This window comes from Notechis scutatus, chromosome 11 (assembly GCF_049901735.1).
Source record: "Notechis scutatus isolate UNSWTSFEM ecotype Mainland chromosome 11, rNotScu1.2, whole genome shotgun sequence".
In the NCBI taxonomy this organism is placed as follows: domain Eukaryota; kingdom Metazoa; phylum Chordata; class Lepidosauria; order Squamata; family Elapidae; genus Notechis; species Notechis scutatus.
The window spans coordinates 4,139,067-4,152,462 of NC_142019.1; the positions used below are offsets into that span (position 1 = coordinate 4,139,067).

General features: G+C 44.6%; 4 protein-coding genes across 4 annotated transcripts in view; 2 read left to right on the forward strand and 2 right to left on the reverse strand.

The window, feature by feature from the left end:
• Nucleotides 1-13,396, reverse strand: part of CTXND1 (cortexin domain containing 1) — a 413,279-nt gene that overhangs the window by 342,558 nt on the left and 57,325 nt on the right. The gene's annotated exons all lie outside the window — the stretch shown is intronic.
• MESD (mesoderm development LRP chaperone) lies at nt 40-3,924 on the reverse strand. Its single transcript, XM_026677050.2, has 3 exons — nt 3,740-3,924; nt 1,923-2,155; nt 40-1,235 (listed from the first exon to the last, which is right to left on the reverse strand). The coding sequence occupies exons 1-3, from the start codon at nt 3,899-3,901 to the stop codon at nt 977-979; spliced, it is 654 nt and encodes a 217-aa protein (XP_026532835.1). The 5' UTR covers nt 3,902-3,924; the 3' UTR covers nt 40-976.
• The window catches only part of CFAP161 (cilia and flagella associated protein 161), a 40,569-nt gene continuing 34,123 nt past the window's right edge, over nt 6,951-13,396 (forward strand). Inside the window, exon 1 of the mRNA XM_026677145.2 lies at nt 6,951-7,197. Coding sequence (XP_026532930.2) covers nt 7,188-7,197 — 10 coding nt within the window. The 5' untranslated portion in view covers nt 6,951-7,187. The remainder of the gene's footprint in view (nt 7,198-13,396) is intronic.
• On the forward strand, nt 9,035-13,228 carry TLNRD1 (talin rod domain containing 1). The gene is made up of 2 exons (XM_026677052.2): nt 9,035-10,259; nt 10,628-13,228. The coding sequence occupies exon 2, from the start codon at nt 11,054-11,056 to the stop codon at nt 12,110-12,112; it is 1,059 nt and encodes a 352-aa protein (XP_026532837.1). The 5' UTR covers nt 9,035-10,259; nt 10,628-11,053; the 3' UTR covers nt 12,113-13,228.

The window sequence follows — 13,396 nt, forward strand, 5'->3', positions numbered from 1 at the left end:
AGAGAAAGAAAGATGGATAAGGAATTCCAAACAGCTATCTCTTCTGAAAAAATTATAGAAATTTATTGAAGTTTTGGAGGGAGCATTCACACAGACAGCAACTTGTCCTTAGTTACCTCTTCTTTTCCCCAAAGAATAAACTGCCATGGCTGTTCCAAGTATTGCACATTTTCCATGGCACTGAATATAAAACAGTAACAGCAAATGAAATCCAATACAATGGCCGCAAACTTTTCCAATTAACATTTTTAAAAAAATCAACGCAACCTGTAAAATATATCCATTGCATGGATATGTTTATCCACAGAAAAATCATACATTCCCACACACTTTTGTTTTTGCAATCAATTGAGCGGCATCTGTGAGCATTCCTCACATTTTATATTACTTCAATCAATGAATGAGAGGTACATCGATCCGATTTAGTGTGGCAATCCCCTAGCCTTATTAGCTAATTAACAGAAAGTTTTATTTTCATTTCAGTGTGGAATACTGGATTATCAGGATTTTAAAAGCAAATAAACGTAGAAACTGTCACTCTGGATCTGTTTTTGTATATAATCAGTGACAAATCTCAAGCTACGAATTTAAAATGCAATGAAAGTGTATTGTTAATTTGGATTAATCAAAATATTGGGGGGAAAATCAGCTGCCTTCTAAGTTTTGCTTTTCCTTCTCCCTATTCTTTTGATCCATCTGCGATACCACCTGTAAGAATCAGTTCTCCAAATGGTGACCCTCTCAACCACCCTTCTGGACAAAGTCCATAATACTAAATGATAGGGAGCTGAGACTTAATAGTTGATTGAATGTAAGCAGCCCACAGCCATTAACCGACTGCCATTTCTAAAGGAATGCCTCTCGTTAATAAGTAAACTGTTCCCTTAACCATTAATACTTCGAAACTTGCAAAACCAATCCTGTTTTCTCTTTCTGAAATGTTCTAAACTTCTTTGACAGTATTTCAGGGCATTTATCAAAGATCCTCTTTTCCTCTACTTGCACGGTTGCTGTCCTTAACGGTTCCAGGTTTCACACCTGTGTCTTTTTTCTTGGAGGGTTTTTCAGACTTCAGTTTATTTTTTTCTTTTCCTCCGCCTCCTTTACCAGGGTAGACTTGACCTTCCAAAGTGACATCTTCACATCTCTCTTGATTTACCAGAAAGTCTTTGACCTCCCACGCGTAGCTTCCATCACGCAGCATAAAAATGGCACGGTTTGAACCGACAATGAACCTGGATTTCAGAAGATATTCGGTTAGTCTTTGCTAAATTCCTACATTTCAGGAAACAGAAATCCAGAAATAAGATTATGTGCTACCTATAGCTACTATGTGAGAGTTGGGCGGTCATATAAATATGATTAATAAATACATCCACAATCTGGATAGATGTTCAAGGATTAACTGCATTTAAAAAAGTAAATGGTGCTCAAATTGGGATTTATTATAGTAAACAATAGTTTTATTACATTTTAAAGACCTTTTCCACTGGTTTAAATGGAGCCTTATATACAAGTTGGAATGAGAGAGAGAGGAAGCTCTAAGATTTGAGTGTGATGACATAAAAGCTACTACTCCACACACACACACACACACACATCCCATGGTGCTTCAAAATAAAATACTAAACATCTGTATCAAACCTGTGTGGAAGTATAACCTAAAACAGATCTATGGCAAAATTGGATTAGTGTTTAAGGGGCATTTTTTTGCCAGAAACTGTCCAAAAAAACATTGTAAATCATGATCACATGACCATGGAACATTGCAACCAGCAGTAAAGATGAGTCATGTTTAAAATGGGACACAGGGAATCACTGTTGTAACTGGGAGAATGCTACCTATTTTGATTTATTTTTTTCTCCAGCAAAAAGAAATCCAGGGGGCGGGGGAAGAATCACATAACTCTAAAGGCTTTTACCTCTGTACATCGTAATTGGCATTGAAAAGGCTTCCTTGCCACAGGTTTGTAACTTCCTCCGTCTCCTTCTCCGTTGGCTCTCCGGACACAGTGACAAACATCATGAGAGTTTTCCCCTTTTTGGTCATTTTCAAGAGGCTCTCAGGCTTGCCTGGATCGATCTTGGAGAAGTCGATTGGTGCAGATTGGCGCTTGTGCTCAGGAAGATCTCCTTCCTCTATATCATCATCCTCCTGTTTTTGAAACAAAACAGGAACCTTGAAAAAGACTTTGAAAAGAAAAGCCTTCATCATCTACAAGGGATATAAGTGGATCCCTGAAAAATAGAACCACTTATTCATTCCTTTTGCATCCTTTACAACTCAATTTGCTAGTCAACTAAATCATCATCTTCATTAACGACCCCATAATCCCTTGCGGGGTGGAGTCTGGGCAACTGAATGGAGCTAGCAGAGTGTTTTAATGGCCAGATGCCCTTCCTGTCACCAATGCGGAGTTTCGTTACTCAACTAAATCACCCTTGCAAAACCAACAAAAAACAATCATGAGGATTATATCGCACCATATTCCAGCTTTCCCCAATTTCCCTTCAAATGTACAGGATCATAACTACCCATAGCCTCAGCCAACCAGAGATAAGAGTTTAACCCAGCACAGATTTGGAAAAGCTATCCAGTTCTAAAATATTCTAATTCTCTTATTTCTAATTTTTTAAGCATTGGAGGGATGGACAAATGGGTTCGAAAGAGGTTAATGCTTGAAATTGACTTTCAGATTTTATTTTGATCTCTATCAAAAAAAACAAGCAACTTCAACAAGCAACTTCGTTGTTTGTCGGCTGTGTGCCACCCAGAGGCACACATGCCAAGATGGGCAAAGTGAATACATGCATAAAATGCATGCCTTTATTGAATGCGCCTCCCATTTTCAGACCGCCCACATTTCTCCCCCACTCAGTGAAGGAGGACCTGAAGATTGATGGGTTGCAAAGTGACCACGATGGCCAGATCCACCCAACACCCAGGATAGCTTAGCAGCACCCAGGGGGTGAAATAGTGCCATAACAGATAATCAGAGTTGGAAGGGACCTTGTAGGTCATCTAGTCCAACCCCCCTGCCCAAGCAGTAACCCTACACCATTTCTGACAAATGGCAGTCTAATCTCTTTTTGAAAGTCTCAAGTGATGACGCTCCCACAACTTGTTCCATGGGTTGATTGTTCTCACTGTCAGAAAGTTTCTCCTTATTTCCAGGTTAAATCTCTCCTTGTTCAGTTTCCATCCATTGTTCCTTGTCTGGCCTTTGGGGGCTTTAGAAAATAGCTTGGCCCCTTCCTCCTCTCTGTGGCAGCCCCTCAAATATTGGAAGATGCTCTCCTGTCACCCCTGGTCCTTCTCTTCACTAGACTAGCCAGGCCCAGTTCCTGTAACCGTTCTTCATGTTTTAGTCTCCAGTCCCCTAATCATCCTGGTTGCTCTTCTCTGCACTCTTTCTAGAGTCTCAACATCTTTTTTTTATAGTGTGGTGACCAAAACTGCCGCACCAGCCTTGCTGAATGGCCTGAGATCCAGGTTTTTAAATTATTTTTTTTTAGTTTGGGCTTACCACACTGGCTGAAATGACCTTTGCAAATCATGGTCTAAGGATACACACGTTGTCTGCATTAGCCAATGGTGGCTTATTGCACTAGCTAGGATTGAGGGTGCTTGGTGGAACCAAGGGAAGCCAAGCCTCGCTCCTGAGAGGGCAGGAAAGGGGGAAAGAGGGCAGTGGGGGCATCTAAGAAGTTTCCTCCCCCTCTTCCTCTTCGCCTATACCTCCCATTGCTCCAACAGCCGCGCCATGTCGGCATCGTTGTAGTCCCGAATGTCTTTCTTCTTCTTCCCCGGCTTGTTGGAGCTCTTCTTCGGCTCCTCCGCAGCCGCCAAGCAGGCGCAGAGACCCACCACCAGGCACAGCCACCAGCAGGCCGACGCCATCTTCTCCCGCCCACCTCGGAAGCAGAGTCGGAAGTCAAAGATTCGCCCGCCCGCCTGGCGGGGAGACCTCTGCGCAGGCGCACCAGGCCTGAAACGAGGAAAAATCGGGAGGCGCTGGGCGCGACAAGCACTTTTTTAAGCAAGGAGCTTTACAAGTGAGGCAGAAGAAAAGGGGGGCGGGCTGTACTACTTTGGATTCGGGGGGTGTTATTGTAAACGTGCTTGTTTGATTCCTCTCGTTTTCTTCTCTTTAAAAAAGCCAGCAGAAATTCAGTGTTCGTTACATGAGATAATCCGAGACAAGCGTCCCAATCCAAACTGTAATCTTGTATAAACTTCCTTTGGAGAAAGCTCCATAACTTGCAGGTGATTTACTTCTGAATCTAAATTCTGAATCTGGAAGTGCCAAACAAGGGATGAAGTTTGCTATTTTCTTGTAAACACAATCTTTATATTGCAGTATCAGGAAGTTGGTTCACTACACACTAGCCATTGCAAATGTTTGTTTTCTTTTAATTGGTCTTTCTCTTAATTGACTTCCAAGTAGTTTGCAACATATTGTAGCCTTTTCTGGATGGAAAACCCTTGAGAACCACTATTGTGTACAGGTATTTCTGGACTTATAACAGGTTGTTTAATGACTGTTCAAAGTTATAATAGCAGTGACTTATTGCCGTTTTTCACTGTTTGTAGCATTCCCCATGGTCATTTTATCAAACCTTAGACACTTGGCAACTGGCATGCATTTATAATGTTTGCAGTGTCCCGAGGTCACATTTTTGCGACCTTCTGACCAACAAAGTCAACGAGGAAGCCAGATTCACTTAATAACTGTGTTATGAACTGCAGTGACTTACTTAACTGTATCAAGAAAGGTCATAAAATAGAAATTTACTTAACAAATGTATTACTTTGCAATGGAAGCTTTGGGCTCCTTTGTGATCATAAGCCAAAGACTACCTGTACAACAGAACCTCGTATTAAGATTGATGTAAGACTGATGGAACTACAATTTGCTGGTTGGCACAATAGAAAATAGCCTTGATAAGAAGTGAATCCAACCAGTTAAGCACAATGTGTAAGAATATGCACAATTACATTTCCTGTATTACATTCGAAGCCTTCTCCAGAAGATGGGAACATATATATATATATATATTCCCATCTGGCACCAGCCTGAGGATGGCGCATGGGACCTCGCCGAAACGTGACCAAGATACTCTTAATCTTACACGGGAAAAGACCTGAACACACCAAGACCAGGATACCTGTACCGTGGTGGGGCAGGCGGTGCAAGGGATTTCGTATACTCCTTGGTTTTCTAACTCGATTTTGTCTTTAGGGTTTCTTAGGATGGTGGATATTTTTCTGTTTGTGCAGAATGCTGTTTTAATCTTGTGTTTTTGGAGGATCTTGCTGATTGTAGTGCCTTTTATATATGGGAGGAGGGCTTTGCCGTTCTCTTGTTCTCTGTCTTGGATTTTGGTTGGGGTTTCTTCCATGCCTGCCCTACCACATACATCGGACAAACTAACAGAAGAATAAGTGCACGCATTGAAGAACACAAGAAGTCAATCAAAAAAGAAGAACTGACCTCTTCCCTGGTCCAACACCTCAAAGCCACAGGACATGAGATTGACTTTAAAAATACCAGAACTATCGCCAAAACCGAACACTTCAACAACAGAATAATCAGAGAAGCCATAGAGATAGAAAAACGCCCACACAGCATGAATAAACGAGATGATACCTCCCGCCAGCAGCCATTTGGAAACCCGCCCTCATTAACAAATGAGTACCTAACATGAAGAATGACACCAGACCCACACCCACGAGGGCCACACGAGATGCTACCACCACACTCCCAGTCCCTCCCTCTCAGCACAACCCACCTCACAGGGTTGTTGTGAGGGAAAGTAGGAAGAGGAAGGTGTATTGGATATGTTTGCCCCCCCTTAAGTGGAATACAAATAAACAGATAAATAATTTATATTTAATAATAGATAATAGTAGCTGGAACAGTAAAGGCCAGAACACACAATTATAGTAGATTAAAGAGTGCTGACTCATATCTGAGGCAATCTACACTATGTTTGGTTGCCATAAGTACAAAGTGGGTGATTTTAAAGAAGAGAGTGGATAACCAGGGTTTCCTGCCTAAGCAGCGGGTTGGACTAGAAGACCTCCAAGGTCCCTTCCAAACTCTGTTATTCTATTCTATTTTATTGTTCCCATTTTCCCGCCTTTTTTTCTTTGTGTTCTATATACTGTTTGATTTACCTCATGATGTTCCTGTTTTCCTGTGTTCCTGACTATCTTGCATTTATTCTTTCTGGATGATGTTGAATGATAAATATGTGTATATATTTAAAAGACTACCAGTTTTTATTAGTGTCTGTGACTTTTATCTGGACAGAATCAGAATCAGAATTTATTACAGTCATAGACCAGAGACCAGAACAAATAAAAACACCCAATAAATATATCATTAAAAATTCTAAAATACAATAATAACAGATAAAATCTATGATAAAATCTATGATAAAATCCAGTCTGGAATTATACATGGTCTAACTATACTAAAATCACAATCCATAAACTGTGTGGTCGGTAGTCAGTTTATTACTAAAAGGGACAGCTGCTGCTCAATCCTCTGACAGAATACTAATAAGTCCATAAATAATTTATATTTTTATAGATAAACATACTTATTTTAACTAAATATTATACATACATACATACATACATACATACATACATACATACATATTCATAATATTTTAACGATAAATGCCAGGTTGTGTTTTTAGATGACTTCTTAGCATACTTTAAAAAAAGAGTTTAGCCCCGGGCTAACTATCAGAGTAACAACTGTGGTTGTGTGGTTTTTGTTATTTTTAAATGGGGAACAGGAATTGGAGACTCCCTTTTGGGCCTATTTTCATTAACATCAAAGGAGTTCACAACATTTGCGTAGAAATTAAGTTGGCTCCCACCCTTCCTGACTTGCATTGTTTATAACCTAACCCCATATGTTGCTCAGCTGTGGCAGAAGCACCTGGTCTATATTTCCTGAAATGTATGGAAAGGTTTTCACAGAAGCCTCAGAAATCTAGCAATTGCCTTCGGCAAACTCACAAAGCAATTGTCACTTTTACTAACCTTGTAGCTCTTTTGATCACTGTATTCATGTGCAACCCAGGAAGTTTCTGACCAGCCTTTCATTCATTTACAGAATTGATATCTTGACTTCCCTTTGGCAGAAAGCTCCCTTTAGCCCTGGAGAATGTACACAGGTAGGTCACAACTAATGTGAGTTTGATTCATGAGATATTTAAGTGTGAATTATACATTCCAATCAGGTTGCGGTTTAATGCAAGCCAAAATCCAATGTGAGTCTAAAGCATTGGGGTCTTGGACATTAATTGGCATGTGATATGATATGGTATGATATATGATATGACATGGTGAGAAATAAAAAATGTGTGCAAAACAGAGAAAAGGAAGGACCCATTGTTCAGGAAAAGCTAAAAAAAAAGTAAAGGTTCATTCCAAAGAAGTACTTCAGAAAACAAGATACAAGATAAAGTTTGTATATGAATTTATCTTCCATGCAAATTATTTAAGTATTTATGAGATCTGTCTAGAAGATAGATAGGACTGATACTTAATATTTTATTTTTATTTTGGTTTCTAGAACTACTCTAGAAACTAGAAACTACTCTGTAACCTTGTTAAACCTGAATTTAAGTTGTAGGTATGTTCTTTTGATATTTTACTCTTATATTAATAAATTTATAAAAAATATGCCTAAAATTTTTCATTGCCCATTTCTGTCAGGCTGTAACCAGTTACCCACAAATATCTCACTCTGAATAGTGCAAATTCAAATAATCTGACAATTTCATGGGATTTATTATCAGCACTACTTGAAACTAGCTATATCTACAAAAATGTGGGTAGGTTTCTGAAATCTCCAAAGCCAGAGAATCTCTCAGGGTCTGTAGGCAAAGCCTAATCATTTTAGTGTACAATTCTGATTAGATTTTAATAAGAAAAAAACTAATCAGCCTTCTATAATCTGGGGTGGGTGGCTATAGGTACCATAAACCATAATGTGGTTCATTTTGGATGTGGGTGAACTGAACCACCTTGGTTTGCAAACTATGTGACTCAGGGCACCACAAAGGGTACCAATTCACAAACAGATTAGAGTTTATTTAAGAAACAAATATCATTCATGGCTTGTACAAATGTATGAACCTGAAAAGCGATCAACTTCTTTCCACTAGACAGGTTCGGTCCTCTGTCAGGGGTGGTTTGATTTTGATTCATGAAGATTACAGGGTTGAATTCAATGGCTTAACTGGCCCCTTCAAACTATACAATGTTATGTTTACACAACTTGTTAATGCTTGAAGCAAACACCAGCAAATATAAATAGTAGGTTGGCAGAAGCTAAATCAAAAGCAATGCCCACCGTGGCTTTGCCTGAGACGTGCCAATCTAGATTGTGAGGAATGACGAAAGCAAGATTGTCACAAGAGGTGGCTTATGTTCAAAAGCAGTTTACAGGCGGTGGACTGCCTTAACACAACTTCCTGGGTTTGCATGCACCAAACAATCCACAAACGAAGCCTATATTGCAGGCAGAAATTTGCTCCGTACATTGTGAACCAACAAAGTGCAAAGCCATTTTATCTTATATCTTGCGCGAATCCGGGCAACCGGTTCTCAGAAATGCTTTTCCGAACCAGCTGCAGGATGAAACCCAGCCTTCGACCTCTCACGGACATTGATGGGATCACGAGGTGTTAAAACGGTGGTGTTTTGGTTTCTCATTTTATGACCTATTGTTTTAACGGTTTTATGCACACTTTCCCCCTTTCTTTTAAACATCGGGAACGCGTCCAATAATGAAAGACAGCGCAGGTCTCTCTCTCTCTCTCTCTCTCTTTTAAAATTATTTAAATTGTGCTGTTTTCTAATTGGCCAGCAGGAACAAAACTGCGACCCAATCAGCTTGCAAGACCAATGGGCTGACCTCATTAGTTTGCATTGTTATTATTTCTTCCTCCCTTCGCCCCCCTCCCTTTATTTCTCTAGCTTGAAGAAGGGAAGGGGCAAAACAATCAAAACAAAACAGCTGGCTTCGGGAAAACTCCGTGGGCATCGGAGACATCAACAATGTTGCCAGCCTCTCAGCTAACAAGAGTTGGGGACTATTATTACTAATAATGGATGGCCTCGCTTTGAAGTCCTCCAAGCGAGAACTCCCGTTTTAAAGATAACAAGGGTGGGTAGGTGGGAATTAACCTTCCGTTCAGGTTAATGCAGTCATAACTTTTTCTTTAAAAAGGGGGGGGGAGGACTTCGTCCTGAATGAATGCACAATTTAGATCAGGCTGGACAGGCGCCCGAAGGCGAATGTGTGTCAAGTGCGGTAGCAGCCGCGCTGGCCCTTAGGAGAAGCCAAGCAGAGGTTTGCGCAGACCCGAACCCAACCCGGGAGCGCAGCAGCCAACGCGAAGCTGGAGACCGGCGGCGGCAGCGGCGGCGGCGCTGCTACCGCCGCCCCGCCTTTCCTCTCCTTTCTTCCACCGGGGAGGAGTTTTCCGTAAGCAGCGGGCGTGGGCATTTAAAAGGAAGGGCGGCGACAAGCCGCACAAAAGATTGCTATAGGCTTAAGGCGAGGTTGCAGCGGAGGCAACGGGAGGGAAAAGGGCGGCGGAGGGAGGGAGCCAGGCAGGCAGGCAAGCAAGCAGGCGCGTCGGCTAGGGCGCACGGCTGCCCGCCCTTCCCAGCCCTGCAGCAGCCAAGGCATCCCCGCCGGGCGGTGGAAGCCACCGCAAAGGCGGGCGCCGCTTAGCAGGCATCCCTCCCCCACTTTTTAAAAGAAAGTTGGGAAGTCGGGAGACACCCCCCCTCCCCAACCCCGCTCCTCCCCGCAGATAGGAAGTGTTGCTTTCCGGCCTCGGAGCCCTCCACCCTTCTGGAAGTCGGGGCGTCCTCAAGGGGGGGAAAAGCTAGCCATGGCCGGAGGAAGAGACCGAAGCCAGCGAGGATCCCGTCCCCAGGGGCTCCCCGGGCAGCCCTCCACCTGACCGGCGACGCGAGCCCGAAGTTCTCCACCCGCCAAGCGGATGCGCCAACGCCTTGGAGGCCGCCGGAGATGCGTCTTCCCGGAAACGGGGGAGCCAAGTGGGTGGTGTGATCGGGGCAAAAGAGGAGAAAAAACGGCCCAGAGGATTCCTGGTCGGCGAAGGAAGGAAGGTGGCCGCCGAGCAAGAGGCGCTGCCTCGCCCGCCCGTTGCGCCGCGTCTTCTCCCGGACGCTCGTGTCCTGCTTTGCTCCGGAGGTGAGCGCGTAAAAACGCTTCTTGTCGAGCCCAGCCGGCCCTCCCCTCCCTCGCTCTCCGCCCGCCGTCGTCGCTGCTGCTGCTGCTGGGCTGCTCATGCTGAGCCGGGCCACACCCTCGCCTGCTCTTCCTGATAGCGGGGAGAGGAAGACCGGTGCCCTCCCGCTTTCCGCGCCAGGGGGGCGGCAGAGCAAACGGGCGGCGCGTAGGTCTTGCGCTTTTACTGCCCGCGGGGCCAGCTTCCCTCGGAAAGGCGTGAAGTCTGTCGGGGGTCCCTGGCTTGCTGGGGGAGGCGAGACCCGGCCGAATGAAGCCAGTCACCCATCCACCCAGCCGGGAAGTTTTAACGTTGCTCTTTGTATTGGCAGGTCTGCGTCGCGGCGGCGGCTGGGTTCTTCCTCGCCTCTCTCCGAAAGAAAAGTCAGCCAGAGCCGCGAAGATGCCCTTAAAGAACCGAGGGTTTGTGGGTCCCATGAGCCAGGGGCGGCCACCGCAGCGTTTTTCATCCACAGGCTGGATGTTGTGACCGGTGTCTGGAGTGCCAGCATCTTGGGAAGGTGGAGGGGCACTGATCGCTTCTGCTTGATTCTGACTTGGTGGTGGGTCTACCAGCCCCTTTCCTCTTCCTCTGGTGCTCCGAGACTCTGGTTTATTTGTGCAGATTAATGGAATGATGGTTCGGAAAGGGCAGAGCGATCCTGCCGGGCTCAGCGGGGACTCCTCGGGAGGCAGCTGGAAGTGGAGTGGTGGCAGCAGTGGGGTCCCCAGAGGCATGCGTGTGCCCCTCCGGCACCATGGCTAGCGGCGGCTCTGGGAAGTCCACTGCTGAGACATCCACCCCCGGCAGCAGCTCTTTGCCAAGGAAGAAGCTTGTGGCCACCTGTGACCTCTGCAAGATCAAGATGCAGCTGGTAGCTGATCTGCTCCTGCTAACCAGCGAGAGCCGGCCTGTCCATACGGAGAGCTTGTCTGTCTTCGGAGAATCCTTTGAAAAGTGCAGGGACACCATCATCGCCAGGACCAAAGGCCTCTCCATTTTGACCCATGACGCCCAGAGCCAACTCAACATGGGCCGTTTCACCGAGGTGGGGGACATCCTGGGAGAGATGGGGGACTTGGTGGTCTCTTTGACAGAGTGCTCGGCCCACGCCGCTTACCTGGCAGCGGTGGAGACGCCAGGGGCTCAGCCGGCTTTACCCGGCTTGGTGGATCGCTATAAAGTGACCAGATGTAAGCACGAGGTGGAACATGGGTGTGGGGTCTTGAAGAGTACCCCTCTGGTTGACCTAAGCCCTCAGCTCCTTTTAGAGGTCTCTCAGAACATGTCCAAGAACTTGAAGTTCCTGACCGATGCCTGTGTCCTGGCCAGTGAGAAGTCCAAGGATAGGTTTTCCAAGGAGCAGTTCAAGCTTAGCGTCAAATGTATGAGCACCAGCGCCTCTGCTCTCCTGGCCTGCGTCCGGGAGGTCAAGACGTCTCCCAGCGAGCTGACACGCAACCGGTGCGTCTTGTTTAGTGGACCTTTGGTGCAGTCTGTGTGTGCGTTGGTTGGCTTTGCCACAGAGCCTCAGTTTTTGGGTAGAGCGGCCACCATCAACCCAGAGGGCAAAGCTGTGCAGACAGCCATTTTGGGCGGCGCGATGAGTGTCGTCTCGGCTTGTGTGCTCCTTACTCAATGCCTCAGGGATATAGCCCAACACAACGACAGTAGCACCAAGATGACTGAATACAGGGAAAGGTTGAGGAACTCGGCGTGTGCGGTCTCCGACGGCTGCAACCTGTTATCTCAGGCCCTAAGGGAACGCTCGTCACCCCGGACTTTACCACCAGCAAATGCAAATTCTGTGAATTAATCTATTCATTTTTAGATTGCATGGCTAACATAAAGATATGACATCCCTTTCCTGCCCCAGATTTTCTTTTCGTATGCCAAAGAATTTGTGTAGCGCAGTCCCTTAATTCTTCTTATTGCTAAAGTAACAGTGTGAGGAGGCTGTGAAACCATATGCTTTTTTAGCTTACATGTCATAATCGGCATGGATGTTTTACCTGGGGGAGGGAACAGGATGCACATTCCCCCCCCCAAAAAAAAATCTTTAAATTATCCAAGCAGCCTTACATTTAAGCATGGAACTGTAGGCAGCTTGTAATGGTCAAAGACAGGCAGGTAGAATTCCATTCAGGCAAGCGAGCAAAGGAAACTTGCAGGTCCTTACTTCCTTCTGCTTGGCCCAAAATCAAGGTCAGTTCTTGGAGGACAAGGCTCTCCTCTTTTGTAGGCCTTGCACAAAGTGATTTAAATTCCCTGTTCTTCTATTGCTGTCTTGCCAGCAGGCTCCTAGGACCTTGCCCAGGCTTAGTAAACTTTGGAATGATTCCCTAAGGCTTGCATCCAAGCTGGTTCTGCTTATAGTTTCATAGAAGAGCAGAGTTCATTGCTTCCTTCTTTTGTTGAAGCCTGTGGTCAAACAGGGGTTACAGTAATCCTGGGAAAGGTTTACTGACGGGGGTGGGTCCAAGCTTTAATCGTGCTGGATGCGATTTTTAAAATGTTAGGAGATATGGGGTTTTGTGGGAGGAGGGTGGTTCTACCAAAATCTTCTCCTAGATTTTATTTGTTTAGTTGAGCAGGAAGAAGAAAAAAGGAGAGGGAGAAAAAGTTACCTCAGTTTTCATACACTCTGGAAGACAAAACTTTTAAGAATGGGTGTAGCTATGAGTTTTGTTTTGTTTTGTATGGTTACTTTTGAATCGAGTGATGGGTTAGAAGTGCATTTGCAGGGAAAGCAAATGAGGCTGGGTGTCACTTTTCAATGGGGGAGCTACTGTGAGTGTGTTAAAATAGGGATTGGGTAAATTACACTATAACAATGAGTGATTTTGATTTTTAATTATTATTTTTTCAGTGTTTTTTTTTAATCTTGCATGTACTGGAGTATTTATTTCATCTATTAAAATGTTGTTTCTCAGCCTTTTGTGAATCTCTCAATGCTTAAAGAATACCCTCTGTTGTATAAATGTGTCTTCTTCCCCCAAACCAGAAGTGGATGTTTCGGGAAGAGGTTTAATTTACTATGAGCTTCTGTAGATTGGAATTCTCTGACTTTTTAAAATGACACGTCCTTTTGCTCTCTTCT

Excerpts from the sequence above, each read along its gene's own strand:
- MESD (XM_026677050.2), bottom strand. The coding sequence starts at position 3,901 with ATGGCGTCGGCCTGCTGGTGGCTGTGCCTGGTGGTGGGTCTCTGCGCC. Across the intron at positions 2,156-3,739 it reads GGCTGTTGGAGCAATGGGAG|GAGGATGATGATATAGAGGA; the intron begins GTATAGGCGAAG and ends TTTCAAAAACAG. Across the intron at positions 1,236-1,922 it reads GCCAATTACGATGTACAGAG|GTTCATTGTCGGTTCAAACC; the intron begins GTAAAAGCCTTT and ends TCTGAAATCCAG.
- TLNRD1 (XM_026677052.2), top strand. The coding sequence starts at position 11,054 with ATGGCTAGCGGCGGCTCTGGGAAGTCCACTGCTGAGACATCCACCCCC.